This window comes from Amphiura filiformis, chromosome 9 (assembly GCF_039555335.1).
Source record: "Amphiura filiformis chromosome 9, Afil_fr2py, whole genome shotgun sequence".
Lineage (NCBI taxonomy): Eukaryota > Metazoa > Echinodermata > Ophiuroidea > Amphilepidida > Amphiuridae > Amphiura > Amphiura filiformis.
This window is the reverse complement of record NC_092636.1, coordinates 26,506,350-26,521,163: the sequence shown is the minus strand read 5'-3', so window position 1 is coordinate 26,521,163 and position 14,814 is coordinate 26,506,350. Positions and strand designations below refer to the sequence as shown.

The 14,814-nt window shown below is 36.6% G+C and overlaps 1 protein-coding gene across 1 annotated transcript in view; it reads right to left on the bottom strand.

The window, feature by feature from the left end:
- The window catches only part of LOC140160807 (protein Shroom3-like), a 175,098-nt gene that overhangs the window by 17,232 nt on the left and 143,052 nt on the right, over positions 1 to 14,814 (bottom strand). Inside the window, exon 3 of the mRNA XM_072184115.1 lies at positions 744 to 919. Coding sequence (XP_072040216.1) covers positions 744 to 919 — 176 coding nt within the window. The remainder of the gene's footprint in view (positions 1 to 743; positions 920 to 14,814) is intronic.

Below are 14,814 nucleotides of genomic sequence, written 5' to 3'. Positions count from 1 at the left end.
ATACATGACCAAAACATAATAGTAAGAGATTTAACGGCCAGAAGGCCTTATCTGCAATAGCTGCTGTAAAGACATTTGACAAATTCTGCATTCTATACATGTGTATTGTACACCTTACACCTTCTTACCTTACACCCATGATATGGATCTATGCCACAGCAGCTTAAGGGAGTATCCCATCATGCATTGCAGTCTATCTGCTTGCAAATGTATACAAAATATAAAGAGCCTCTTTAGAGAGCTATGGAGAGTTTCACATTACTTTAGAGATCATATTTTTTGAAACAAAGTCTAAGCTCCCCGATATAAGCGAGTAATTGAAAGTGAGGGATTTTGTGTACAATTTCTATGCCATGTGCAGTTCTACTATGATACTGCAGAGCATGATGGGATACACCAATCAGCTGCTATGGCTCTATGCCAAACTTCGTAATTCATACTAAAACAAAGCATACAGAATGTCATGGTTGGAACATGTCGTCCTCTCCTCTCAGCAGAGACAAAAATACTCCTCTTCTATATTTTGTTCTTTTCCCAAAAGTAATCCAATGTTTTTCAAGAGTGCGACTCTTACTACTGCTTTTATGCTAACTGGCAGTTTCGGCACACTTAATGTACCCTTGATCACGTTCATGCATATTTTCTGGTAACTGGCAAAAATTGTGTACTACTATGTATAGCAAGCAAGAGTGTTTCTTAGAGAATAATGGATTAGCGTTACAGAAATGAATTTCAATACTTACGAATCTCGTTTCTTGAGTCTTCTCGTTCGCCTCCAGGCGGAGCGGTTTTGGTTGGTTCTGGTAGCATGTCTTGTTGTCCATGTTGAGGATGCATGTCTTTGCTACTGTATATATGGGCAGAAGAGTGGTAGTAATCGGCAGATTTTAACCCATGTTTATAATCATTGGGGCTCCCTCTGTAAGTGACAAGAAGAAAGAAAAGGAATATCTGATTAATAACAACATTAATGATACGATGAAATTTATTGGTGTAATTTAGAAGTGAAAATGTGGAATGGTTCCTACAGGCCACAGCACAAATAAATATGAGCGTCTTTGTGCGAGCTGCTTCTGTTGCCAGGTTTTCATGCCAAATGATGCCAGCTAGGCCTATATATTGGCATGCCTTATTACTACATGTAGTATTTGCACCTGGAAAACAATCAGATCTTAAATCATTGACTGGGTTAGCAGTTGAATTACAATCGACTGCTACCCCGCTGAATAATTTTTGCCTGGATTTTTGCTACGTGAAATTTGAATTCTATGTCGTACTTATAGTCAACCTCATATTCCCCTATTAATTAAAGTAGCATTGTCAATGGCAGCGCCAAGGGAGCATATATGCCCCCCCTCCCGATCAGAACTCTTGTGCCCCAGTTGTCCCCTCCAACAAAAAATGTCCACTTTTTGCGACAATTTTGCGCAAAATTTGTTGATTTTGCCCACCTCTCCCCAAAAAAAAAAAATTCCTATCGCCACCACTAAGCATTGCATCCTTTACCATAATTCTGAATATTAAAGTGCAACTTGGCAAAACAAGTTTGATCCAAACATAATACAGATCTAAGCCAAGAATGTATAAAATATCCGATATCGTAAGGAAACCAGAAACCACTGAACTTCCAACATTCAATTCAAGCCAACGAAGGCATTCATCATGTGCAAACGCACATAATTTGGAACATTAACAGAACTCTGTTTACAAATTGGATAAGGGTATTTTGCTTTGTAGTACTTTGCTCTACCACCACCCATCATAATGTTACGCTAAAAGGAAACAGAGAACAGCATAGTTCATGCGTAGAACCAATACTAATCTTCTGTATTTCCTGCACGAAATCATATCTTTAATCATGATATAAATCAAAAATCAAATATGTAGCACCCAAATGTAATATTTAAATATCATATTTGATAACAAAAGAAACGGAAGCATTAAAACTAAAAATATCTGGAACAAATTTAAGCAGCAGGATATGCCCCAGGGCCTTGCGTATAAACATGTCAACTTATACTTTACTGTAAATTAGGCGTCAAATTTGTTGAAGTATATTAATCAGCGAAAAAGTTTTCAACCATTTCTGTCAAAAGGGAGCAACTTCATAAAAAGGACATTACAAGCATAAGAGCTAAGCATATTTCCATTATAACTTTTAAGTATACGATGTTGCTAATGAGTCGCCACTTAAGAAACATGTCTACCACTAAATTGTAAGCAGTGGTGATGTTTGTTTTGGTGGACATCATCCAAGAAACACTCAAGAGTAGCTGAAGTAAACCGGATGTATTTGAGGATCTGTGTACCTAACTTCTTGAGTCTTTATCATGATCTAAGTAAATAACATTCCTTGTACAGGTATGTTGTCCAGGAAAGCAAAATGTTTTCAGTGTTGTGGATATTTATAGCATTTCAATCATGATAGCATTTCGTTCATGATAACACATAAAGTTTAATTTAAAAATGATGCAACAACAAGTGATAAAGACTTTTTAATCAATGGAGACCTGATATTTTTGTGATCCATTGCCTCTGCAAAAAATTGACCGACATTTAAACATAGAGATGCACTCTGAAACTCTATCAATCTTACACTATGGACCACTACCTCATCCCAATGGCATAGTCCAATAACCTCAATTACATAATCATAGTGCAAAATTTGACCTCAAGTTGCAGAACATGAGTTTTTGTACTCAAATCTTCAAAGGTTATTCAATGAATGTACAAATGTATTGGGGTTTAAGAACTGTGCCCCTGATAGATGAGCATGTTGTGGATCCTAGTGTTACTCTCAAAATACCAATAGCAACTATCCCCAGTCAACAGGTAAACTCCAAACTACGCAACCTGCAGCAGACAGTAAACATTACAATAGACTATAAAGCACTACCTGTATCGATGACCTCATTCTATGTGGCCCAAACAATGAATGAGTCAAGCTTTGGCAACTAGAGAAAACGTGAGAACTCAATAACATTTTGCTATTTGACCAAGTCTGAATTATTGCGATGTTTTCGCAACTTAACCTGCATTTAATGATACTGTCAATAGCATTTTTAACAACTTATATGTTATTGTTTACAATAACATAACCTGCTACCATGACTACTGTGCACTTAACATCATGATCATATGAGTTGTTCCAGTTAAAATCCATACACCCCCTACGGAAGGTACACAGGGAGTGTGAATTTCAAATGGGGTTACATGAATGGGAGACTCCATTTGAAATCTACAACCCCTTGCAAGAGATGATTCTTCTAATTCTTCCGAATTGGTGTCAACTTCATTGATGAAGGCTCAGACACGGAGTGTGTGCGGTGGGCTAACAAGTTGTTAAAAATGCTATTAAGGTCATGTCTTCCATAGGGTATATGGATTTCAACTGGAACAGCCCAGTTTCTGACTGGATGTTGCCAACACCCAATATGATATCTAAAATTGTTACTATCAATATTTTCCTGATACATCTATGTGTACTGGTACTGGTTTACCAAATCTGATAGATACATATAACTTGTTGCAGCGTAATGCTGAATCTATAAATCAAGTTACTAATTTTGGTTTAATTTGGCATAAAATTAAATCTACCATTTCCATCCTAAATGTCAAGTATGTTATCCTCTGGAAGCTTACCTGTGACTGTCTGAATGACACAACCAAATTTCATATTAAAAATAAATGTATGTTCCTCTTTATACTAGTGCTGGGGATAACTGAAAAGCATGAACGAAGCATGCCATACAGATGGGTGTGGTTTTTTTTTCAAATGAGTACAAACATCCCAAAGCTTGGGTGACTGGCTGTGATTAGCATATGAATACTTGAAACAGGCAACCTTTTCATTCTGAATAAAACTGTGTTGCCAAATGTAAGGGGTTACATTCTTACAAACAAATTGAGCAAATTACAAGATGTGATGCCACATGAATAAGTAACAGTTTACACCATAACATAAACCCTTTCTCCCATATCCCAGCAGGCACCATTCTAGAGGGTCGCACAGGGGCGTAGCCAGGGGGAAAACTACCCCACAGAAAATTTTCAGGGCTAAAATGGGGACGGCAAAGAGTAAAGTGTCCTTAAAATAACTAAAAATGGGACAACAAATTATTAAATGGGGACGAAATTGGGCTTTTCACCCCATACTTAAATCCTGGCTACGCTACTGGGGTCGCATCCCTGTACCAATTCTTGCGATGGTTAGAAGGCACAAAAGCTGCACAAAAGAAAGATAGAAATGCTTCAAGATTTCATAGTGGCGGCAGAAGAGGGATGCACAGAAAAAAGGTAAAGGTCTGATAAAATACGAAAAGAATAAGAACGGGAAGCACATACAGGTCAGGAAGGGTGGTCCATGCATAAATATCATATCAAATACCACCTAATATATAGAGGGTTGAGAACCAAAAAGCCTTAACACACAAAGGAATCATTTGCGAAGTTAAGACATTCTGGCTCTCAGCCCTCGATATGTCAACTGAACTATAAAACATTTGCAACCAAACTACTCCTTGATTCCATATTAAGATAAATTAAACAATCAATATATCCAATCTATGGAGGAAATTGAAGAATCGTATGATAAGGAACTGTGACGACAATATATTGCTTCATGCCTGGATTCGTATTCAAACCTTAAAATATTTAATATCAAAATTAAACTGCTTTAGAGAGACAGGAGCTTACTATTTAGTAAGTACCTTTTGTTTTTGTGTTCATGGCATTTTGCACAAAGTAACTCAACTAGTAAATTGTGAAATTTGCAACATTACCCAAAATATCATACATGCTAAAAGTTTCTGACAGGCAAGTTGTCACTTCCAAATTTCCCGTATCAAAAAGGTTTTCAACTTTTATTACTTGACGCATTGTGTAATGAACTGTTCTTGCCCTCTTAATAATACCAGAAATGGCTGCATGCCAGAAGTCGTCAAAAATAGCGATCCAGGAATCTAGTCCTATTACCGGTATAATTCTCCAGGCTCTCCAGTCGACTTGACAATTTGGCTCTGCTAGAAGAACTCTGCATCAGCATCAAAAAGAGTGGAACTGTTATTTTCTTGCTAGTTTACTTTTTATGGGGCTGAATGTCTATAAAGGGAATAAATGCTTTCATTCAAAGCTATATTGTATTCAGAAACTGGTCTCGTATGATTCCCAGGGCAAGGTATATGAACAGCAAGTCATTATACACTGATCAGAACTGGCAGTGAGGTCTTTGTCATCCCATGCACATACTGAAGGCAAGAGCCAATAATTATCAATGATTTCTTCCTCTCATTAGGAATCAAACCCAAGACCTCTTGCACCAGTGTCAAAGACCTTATCCATTCTGCCACCTGTTCTCTCTTACACTGCTGGCTCACAGCTCCCGCGCAGGTGAATAGTTCAAAAAGGCTTCAAATTTGCTGTGTACGCCCTTTTTTAAGTCAAGTATGGATCTCAAACTAATCTTTGTAAGTACACTTCTAACCGAAAAATAATAAAGAGTCAATAAAAACTCATCAGGAACAACATGATGACACAAATATGAGACCTATCCACTGCTCCTTTGACGTAAAACCATCGTCATCTCGGGATTTACTTTAAGAAGTGCGATAAGAAGTGGAAAAGTGACAAATTAATCCCGATGATGAGAGCCTATGACACAATCGTTTTTCTTGATCATTTTGTGAGTACCTTGGCCATATGTTCTTATTGGCGATTCTTGTACCAGGATTTACGTTCATCACCTTTTCATGGAACTATGATTACAAGACATACAGAGACGGTTTGTTCAAAAATAGCACCTGAGAAATCAAGAGTATATCAACAGGACCTGCATCAACTACATCCACTTCCTAAAGAAAATAAGTTCTTACACTTAAAAGTTCAGCTCCTAAGATAGTAAGAAAATGTAAAGTAAGGTAGAATTCCTTGCAAGAATGAGGTTATCTTGGCACATTTTGTTCTTAAAATAAAATGAATTGAAGCTTATCTTAACCAAAAACATGATGGAATTTCACAGAAAAAATATATACCAGGACTGACCACTATGATCACTGGTTGAAGTAAATTGTAAACATAATAATAATATTCTGTTTCCATTCCTTTGTCACTTATACCGTATTGGTCCGAGTATAGTCCCACCCGTTTTTTATGTGAAAATTTTTCACAATTGGGGGGTGGGATTATACTCGAATTTCAAAAAAAAGACATTGAATTTGAATGCATTTTGAAATCATTAATAGAGTATGACATGAAAACAAAGTATCAATTTTCATATTAAAAATACAAAATATCTTGAAATTTTTTTTTTTTTATTTTTTTTTTTTGGTCAACCCTGAATGATCCTAGCATCTAGGTCCAGGGACACTCCAAAACCGGAAAAAAAAAAAACTTAAAAAAAAAAAAAAAAAAAAAAAATTTTTTTTTTTTACAATTTCTGAAATTTTTCGAAAAATGGGGGGTGGGATTATACTCGAACATGGGACTATACTCGGACCATTACGGTATATATATCTCAGTTTCAGTATACTAATGCTCCTGGTTTAGTGAGTTTTAAGTAGGAGCAAGTTAGTAAAGCCAACATAACATGCAGATATTAAGACTATGACAAGGTTTTGGGTTCAGAAATAAAAATCCTTTTAAAAGGGATGTGCAGTGCCAAAGTATCAGGCTGTACACTATGTAGACAAGGCTCTTCACCTCCATTAATGCTCTCCACCCATGTGTATAAAAGGGCATCCCAGAACATATCGAGGAGTTTGGCCCAAATCCGAAAGAGACATGGTCACTCTGGACCACACTCCAGTCTGGGAATGCAGCAATAGTGGTCAATGGTCAAATACGCATTCGACTCATGACCACAAGGTTGTGGGTTCAAATCCCAGTATGGCCAACATGCTGTGTCCTTGGACAAGACACTTTATCTCACTTGTCCCACTCTACCCTGATGTAAAATGGGGAGCTGTTTGCTGAAAGTCATACGGGCACCATTATTGTTGCCTGTCAAATAGTGTGATATATCCTTATGGGAGCTGAATAAATGTAAAGCACTTTGATATCCGTTTAATTACCCCCCCCCCTGATATGTAAGATTTTTAGCCCTTTTCTGTACTTTTTACCCCCCGTAAAAGTTGGCTTGCCCACCCTCTGAAAAAGTGCTGGCTACACCACTGTTAGAAAGTGCAATACCCTATCTCTGCATTCAAAACTAGGTCCCCTATGAAATCTGGACACATAACAGCATATCTGTTAACAGACAATGGCATGGGAATTTCGATGTGGTGTGATGATGGGGGAAGGAGACAAGAGCTAGGATATTTCAATCCATATCTATTTCCGTTGCAATATTCAGGTTGATAAAGTATCAATTCAATCAAACTTCACCACACATGGGGTTTTCATACACTTTCCTTCATGGGCTATTCCATTTAAAACATGGCCGTAGCAAAGTTGTAAAATGTGGGACGGCCATGACAAATGTGGGCGGCCAAAATACAAATATATGCCCTAACTGAAATAAAGATATAAAGAAAAACATAAAAAAATTCTCAAAAAGTGGGGCGGCCATGGCATCCCCGGCCGCCCGCTTGCTACGGCCTTGATTTAAAATCCACACTCCCCCTGTGGAAGATTTTGGAAATATCCTCCACAGGGGGAGTATGATTTTCAAATGTAATTGGTAATCATTTTGAAACCCATACTCCCCCTGTATTATGGGCTTTACCTATATCTTCCACAACTGGAGTAAGTATTTCAAAATGGAAGTTATCCAATTGTGTATTCTATTCAAAATTGATACTCCCTCTGTGTCAGACTTTGCTCAATCTTCCACAGGGGTAGTGTGGATTTTAAATGGAATAGCGCAATTCCGACCATAATACAACTTGAAATGACCACAGGAAGCATAAAATTTCCACCACTGTTCTGAATTTAAATCGCTTTGTTAGTATTGAATGTAACTTACTGAATCAAATTTTTTTCCAGGGGGTATTTGTCTGGACAAAAATATACATCAATCACTGAAAGAGTTCAAATTGTGCCCATTTATTTTCAATTGTCCAATAAAATATACTGAATTAGCCGCAAGTTGCAATCAATTTAAGGCAGCACGCGCCGATCACATGTAAAACTGTTAAGTTTTCCCGGGGTGGGGCACTTGTATTTCAAGTTGTATTGTAGGCTATATCACCAGCGCGTACCAAAGGAACAAGTTGTACAGATGCTACCCGAAAAGTGTAGCTAAACTAAGCGTCAAGATGCTGACAAAAATCAGATGAAATGAAGGTAAAATTCTGGGTAAAATTGTACTCAAAAACTCCTCAAAACTTTTTTTGCTTTTTCGTTGGTTTTTTTCTTCAGGCCTCTTTTGCTTTTTCGTTGGTTTTTTCTACAGGCCTCTTTTACCCTTGGAAATTTGAAGCTGATCTTTATTAGAAGTCACCTTCATCACCTTGAAAATCTAGTAAACATGATAATGCCAAAAATATCAAATTTACTTGACCATCAGAGCTATCTTTGTATAGAACAATTCTTAACTTTAACTTCATAATACACTTGTAAGAGGGCCTCTTTTCCCCAAAGCCATGTCTTAGCGAAAGGAAGTCTTCAAAATATCGCGACTGCATAAATTTAAGGGGGAAGTGCTGATAGCTAGAGCGATACAGGTGGACCCTGGTTTCAATTCAAAATGGAAATTAACTATTACAAGGCACAATCTTTCTTTCTATTCAAGAAAGGAAAACCTGATAGGCCTGCGCACAACTGGGTTGATATTATCGTAAAATTCAATTTCAAAATATTGAAGTTTTACCAAGATTTATTTTTAGTGAACTTTTAATATTCCAGCATATATAAGTGTGCTCATATGGAAAGTGCAAAACAAAACAGTTTAAGGGCTTGACGTAAATAATGTAAATTGCATGTTAGCAAACACATAATCGCTCTTCTGAGGAAGTTCAGGAGAACTTTTAGAAGAATCATTGCTCTCACTCCCCTTCTTAACAATTCAAACATGAGACAAGACACTTTTTATGCATTTTTTTAAGTGAAAGAATTTGGCAAATTTCCATCAATTGCTAAGTTTTCATAAAGGACATGTAATGTATTATCATTTTTACCTACTCTTATTCCCAGCAAATTATTCCAGTTTTAACTTCATACATGCACAAAGCTGAACATCACAAAGGACAAAATAATGAGACATCTAAATTTACCAAAATATTTATTAATACATATTTTGGTACACCAGTTACACAACATATATACATATATGTTGTATAACTTACCACATAAATATATACTTTCATAACAGATATTCAACAAATATTTTTACAAACTTTCCCCAAATACCAAAATACTGATTCACACACATAAAGTTACTTCATTTGAAACCAGTCATCCATTCAAGTTCAGTTTAACAATAACTCTTTGTGATGCAATTATTTGACAAATCTAAAAAAACTTGTTTATTTTCTACATCTGTCACAATGAGAATTGTATATACAATTGTATATATTGTTCTGTTACGACCCGCTATTTGTACAAATGTGACTTATTGATAAAGGAAAAATCAGTTTGATTTTCTCACAAAATCAGTTTTTGATTTTTGTAACATTGTTTGTGAGTGACTAAAAATTTTATGATTCCATCAAATTTTCAATTATGGTTCCATAATAGTAAAAGTATTCTTTATACTGCTGGACAAAAATACAGTGATTTATAGTGCGCTACTTTAATGCACAGGTGTAAAACCACAAGCCTCAGCACACTGAGACACACCAATTAAACCATTTAGCAACAACCAGGGACTTGCAGCTAAAGAAGTGCAAACCCTATACATACCACAATAAACCATCACAGCCAGGATTCTTGTACCTGACACAATTATGCAGTTAGTTCCTTATTTTACAGTCTATGGTTCCTTGTCCAGGGGAGTTTCAAGTTAGCTCGAAAACAATGGAGTAAAAAAGAATGATCTTTCATTTTAGCTATTACATAAAAAAAAAACCTATAAATAATTCTTTTAATCATATATACAATATCTTTTCAAGTTATCTTCCAGCTTTTACATGTTTTTGTTTTTTATTCTATTTTTCCCTAGCCATGCTAACACTAACAGCCTAAATTAATTTTAACACGGCACCGAAGAACTGTTCTGGTTGCCTTCATTTCCCCCATTTCCCTTCAGTCCCCCTGACACCTTTTTCAAATTTCCAAATTGGTCAGTATGCCCCGAGATATCACTCACTGATTTTTAAAAGCAGTTCTTGATCAAAAAATATAACTGGCACACACAAGTTTCTTTCTATAGCGAACTAATGACCAAACATAATTGCACCTTTAAACAACAAACCTACATTTTCTCAAAGCATCTTTGATTTTCTTCAACATGACATTTTCCGGACTTGCAGACCAGTTTATTTTAACACCACAGCAGACAAACTCAACTTTCTTTCACCATACATCATATTATACATAGGAAGAATGGACTATTCCATTTAAAATCCACACTACCCCTGTGGAAGATTTCACAGGGGGAGTATGAATATCAAATGGAATAAACACACATGTCAACTCCATTTGAATTTCATACACCCTCTGAGAAAGATTCAATTTGAATCTTTCACTGAGGGAGGGCGAGTTTCAAATGGAACAGCCCATGTGTTCATTCCATTTGAAATTCATACTCCCCTTGTTGAAGATAGTTCCAAAATCTTCCACAGGGGCGTGTGAATTTTGAATGGAATAATAAATACATGCTTTGGCATACAGATCCACATTGAACAACCCATTGGCAAAGTTTTGATTTCATTTTCATTAACAAACACAAAAAGAAACAACTCAATAGATCTTAGACATGGTGCGCCATTGAAACGTGTGGATAACCCAACAACCAGATAATCCCTATTATTTTTACAGTATTATAAGTACACATTGCTTACGGCAGAGACATGCAAGAACAATGTTAAATTTCATGTCGGGAAAACCCACTTCATTAAACAGTCAATCCCTGGATTAAAAACGAAACAAAAGATTGGATGGCATTTCGTTTAAGTTCATCAGATTAGGATTAACGAATTACACTTTGAGAATTAATTAAACAAAGATGTGCTTGTACATTTGGTGTAAAATTTAAAAAAGATATGTTGTTAAAATCTGAAGTTTAAATAGCCATGAGGCTTAAGAAGGAACACTTGCCGACACAGTTCACAAGGATATAATGATGCAAGACTGGTTACGCTATTGAAATACAATCGATGTATAGTAGGCATATAGATTTTCGCCATCTGTCCGAGTCAATGGATGTTGTCAATATCGTATCACGTCAGAATCAATACAGGCACAAACTGACTCAAAGAACCAACAATGTCACTGGCAGACACGCTCTTTGATCACCTGCTATACATGTCTTCTCTATCATATTCATCATTATAATCTCTCACAACAATAATTGTGGGGAAAAAAACAGTTGATCAGTGGTGTAGCCAAGGGGGAAAAGGGGAAGATGCCCCATGTGACAAGTCTTGCCCCTCCTCACAGCCCCCACCCCCAATGCTAACTGTCTGATTTCAATATTTTTAGGCCTCTTTGCGCTTTTAGACCATTTTTGACCATTTTCGTCAAATTTTCCCTCTTTAAAGTTTCCTTATCCACCTCCATTTGCCCCTTTCAAAAAGTCCTTGCTACACCATGCACCACTGCAGTTGACTAATTATACATGTCCAATACCACAAACACCTTGAGTTTCCAAGAAATCAGGCAACCTTATAACAAACTGCCAAATTATGCTTCCTGTCATATCCTAAGACACTACATTCAGGAACAAGCACTCTTCAACAGGGGTGGAATTTCGTAAAGTGCCACAGGAGTCCAAGTGGATTCTCGCAAGAGCGTTTTGCGAGAGCCCATGGATTCCCGTAAATGGATTCTCGTTGTACAATCTTGCGGGAGTCCAAAAGGTATTATATGTAGGCCTATGTAAAATGCATTCAAACAAACAAACTAACAAATAAACTAACAAGTTAAGTTTTTAATATATGTGTCATCATTCTCTCACTTCCATATGTCATTGCATCTTTGGTGACTTTTCCTTTATATTTTGAAGGCTTTGAGTTTTAAGGCGTGTTGAACTTAAGCGTAAGTTCACTGAGCCGATCATTTCAGCGAGAGTCCACATGGACTCTCGCAACAGGACTTTTACGGGAGTCTCTGCGAGAGTCGACTCTTGGACTCCCGCAAAATTCCACCCCTGCTTCAAACTGCAGTGACACGCTTTTCTAATTCCAAATATGACAAAAAGTTGTCAAAATCTTACCTGTATTGGACTTAGTTCCCGCATTTATCTCGACTACATATCATTCCAAATTGCACACACTTCAAACATACAACATTACCAATGCAACCAGTGCAGTGAAATCAACTCCAATCCAAACCTTTTGTCTCTCACATTTCCTAAAACAATGCACTATAGGAATGGTGATGGCTTGAAATAGAATCTTGTAGTTTACTTTACAGATATTCCTGCAGAGGGTTGGATTTCAGCCTCGATTTCTTGGTGGTTTTCTACTCCAGGACACATGCTTACATGTATTTATCCTGATGCTTGTTAAATTGAGGGGGAGCAGTTAGCCACAGTTTGATAAATATTTGAATTTTTGGAATACTGTAAATTTCTAAGGTCCTCCAGGCTATCCCTTCCGCCCCCCACACCCAAAATAAATGAGGTATGTCTCAAAGCTTGTTTTTTTCCTCCTCCCCCATCCTCACTCTGTCAAAATAAGCTTGAGATGCTCTGTACTTTCATACCTTACATTCATTCTTATACACATAATGATATATTTTAACAAATTTTTAAAAATTCTACCAACAAATGCTTTCAAAACATATTTTTACCTACGTTTTGGGGTATTTTGTTAAAAAAGGCAGGAAAAGAAAAATTAAATTGATCAATTTCTCAAAGATAGATGAGCATCACCAAACAAACATGAATGGCAGGTTTGAGACATATTTTTTTGTGGCATATGTCTAAATATTTTTACCCCAAATCTGATCACCAATGACATCAACTTGTGTCATAAAACAACAGAGACAACAGGCTCTCAAAGTTTTCAACGGGTTTATCAAACCAAATTGATTTGCAAGAGTTTAGCTCTTCTTTCAAACAGGAACTGCTTCACATCCTGACAGTATCACAGTTAAAAATATTCATTTTACTTCTACAAATTGACAGTGGCGGGTGGGGGGGATGGGATGAAAAATTCCCCCAGTCAGAACTCTTTCCCCTGCAATTGCTCCCTTCCCCTATGGTAATTTTGCGACAAATTCATTGCTCCCCCTCCCCCTGAAATTCTCTTTGCCCTTCCCCTAATGTCCCCTCCCCAAAACAAATTCCTGGAGCTAAAACTGCAAATTGGGTGCTTTGAACTAAATTAGTGCAAAGTATAATTTCCAATTTAGAATAAAAAATCAATTAATGTGTCTGCACTGCAGTAATATCCAAGTTTAAAAATTTCCCATCAACTGAGGTACTACAAAGGGTACTTTTATTTAAACATGCTTATCTTCTGCAATGAGTAATGTCCAACAATCTTTTACGCATAAATGTCCAAATTGTCCGGTACAAACAAGTTTATGACACCCTAATCCATCCTTTGCAAACTCAAATCTTATCCATGTTCTATAAGCTGCATATCCTATCAACGACTGCTATACTTTATTTACGATTTTCAAAAGAAGTACCTGCATGTGCAACCATGACTGTTTCAAAACAGCCCGCCAAATTCATGCAAGTAACTCTGAGGTCGTGCATTGAATTGGTTTGAATGAGGAATACTGCGGGAACTAATGCCTATTGTTAGAAGTCACACATGAGTAATGTGGATAACCTCTATCTATGTTCAAAAGCAACCATGTCCAAAATCGGAGCAGAAAATGTGAAATTCAAAACAGAGAAACCCCACCCAAAAGTTTCATAAAAGCGCTCACTCTTTTTTATAGCATACACAATATCCTTTGAGTAAAATGAAATGCTATCCATGCTATATAGTTTCAGATGTTTGCCGGCTTTCTATATTCATGCCTCTGACACATAGTACATTTTGACCCAGATACTCTATGTACAAATGTTTAAATTATAGCATGTGGTAAAACACATTACACATTGACTCATACATGTACTCTATAGATAAAACAAGAAAAATAACTTCAAAAATATCAATAACATGTACTAAATATTTGTTACAGTTAATTTTTTTGAAATCATTAATGCTTTTTTTTTTACCTGTTGGAGTGCACTCCGGGATTTCCTGGCGGCATTTTGACAAATCCAAACGTACAATAATATCCAAGCATGGGTACGTAATCTCAACAAATTCACAGCAAAAAACAATCTACATGTAGTCCAAATTTCCACATCACACAAAACATCCAAAATAATGGCAAAATATTGTTCCAAGTTAACTTCAATAACTCTTTGAGTCTTGACTGAATGTATTTTCACTGAATATGTCTGCAATTAAACTTCCTGAATAGAACCCCTGTGAACTTCTAAACATTTCCATGATTTCCTAGCCAGACTTCAGTGAACCAGGATTGGCCATACTCATAAACCAATCACAGCGCCCGACCTGGCTTCCAAGTCTCCGCCTCTACATCATACATGTACAATGAAACTTATGTTGATTCTGGATAAACTTTGCCAAGTGTACCTGATAAGAAAAGCAGATTCCAGTATTCATATCATGTTTATAATCCCAAATCAGCTCAGAGTTCCAGTTAAAGAATTTCATAGTAATGACATAGATCTAACAGATGCAAATG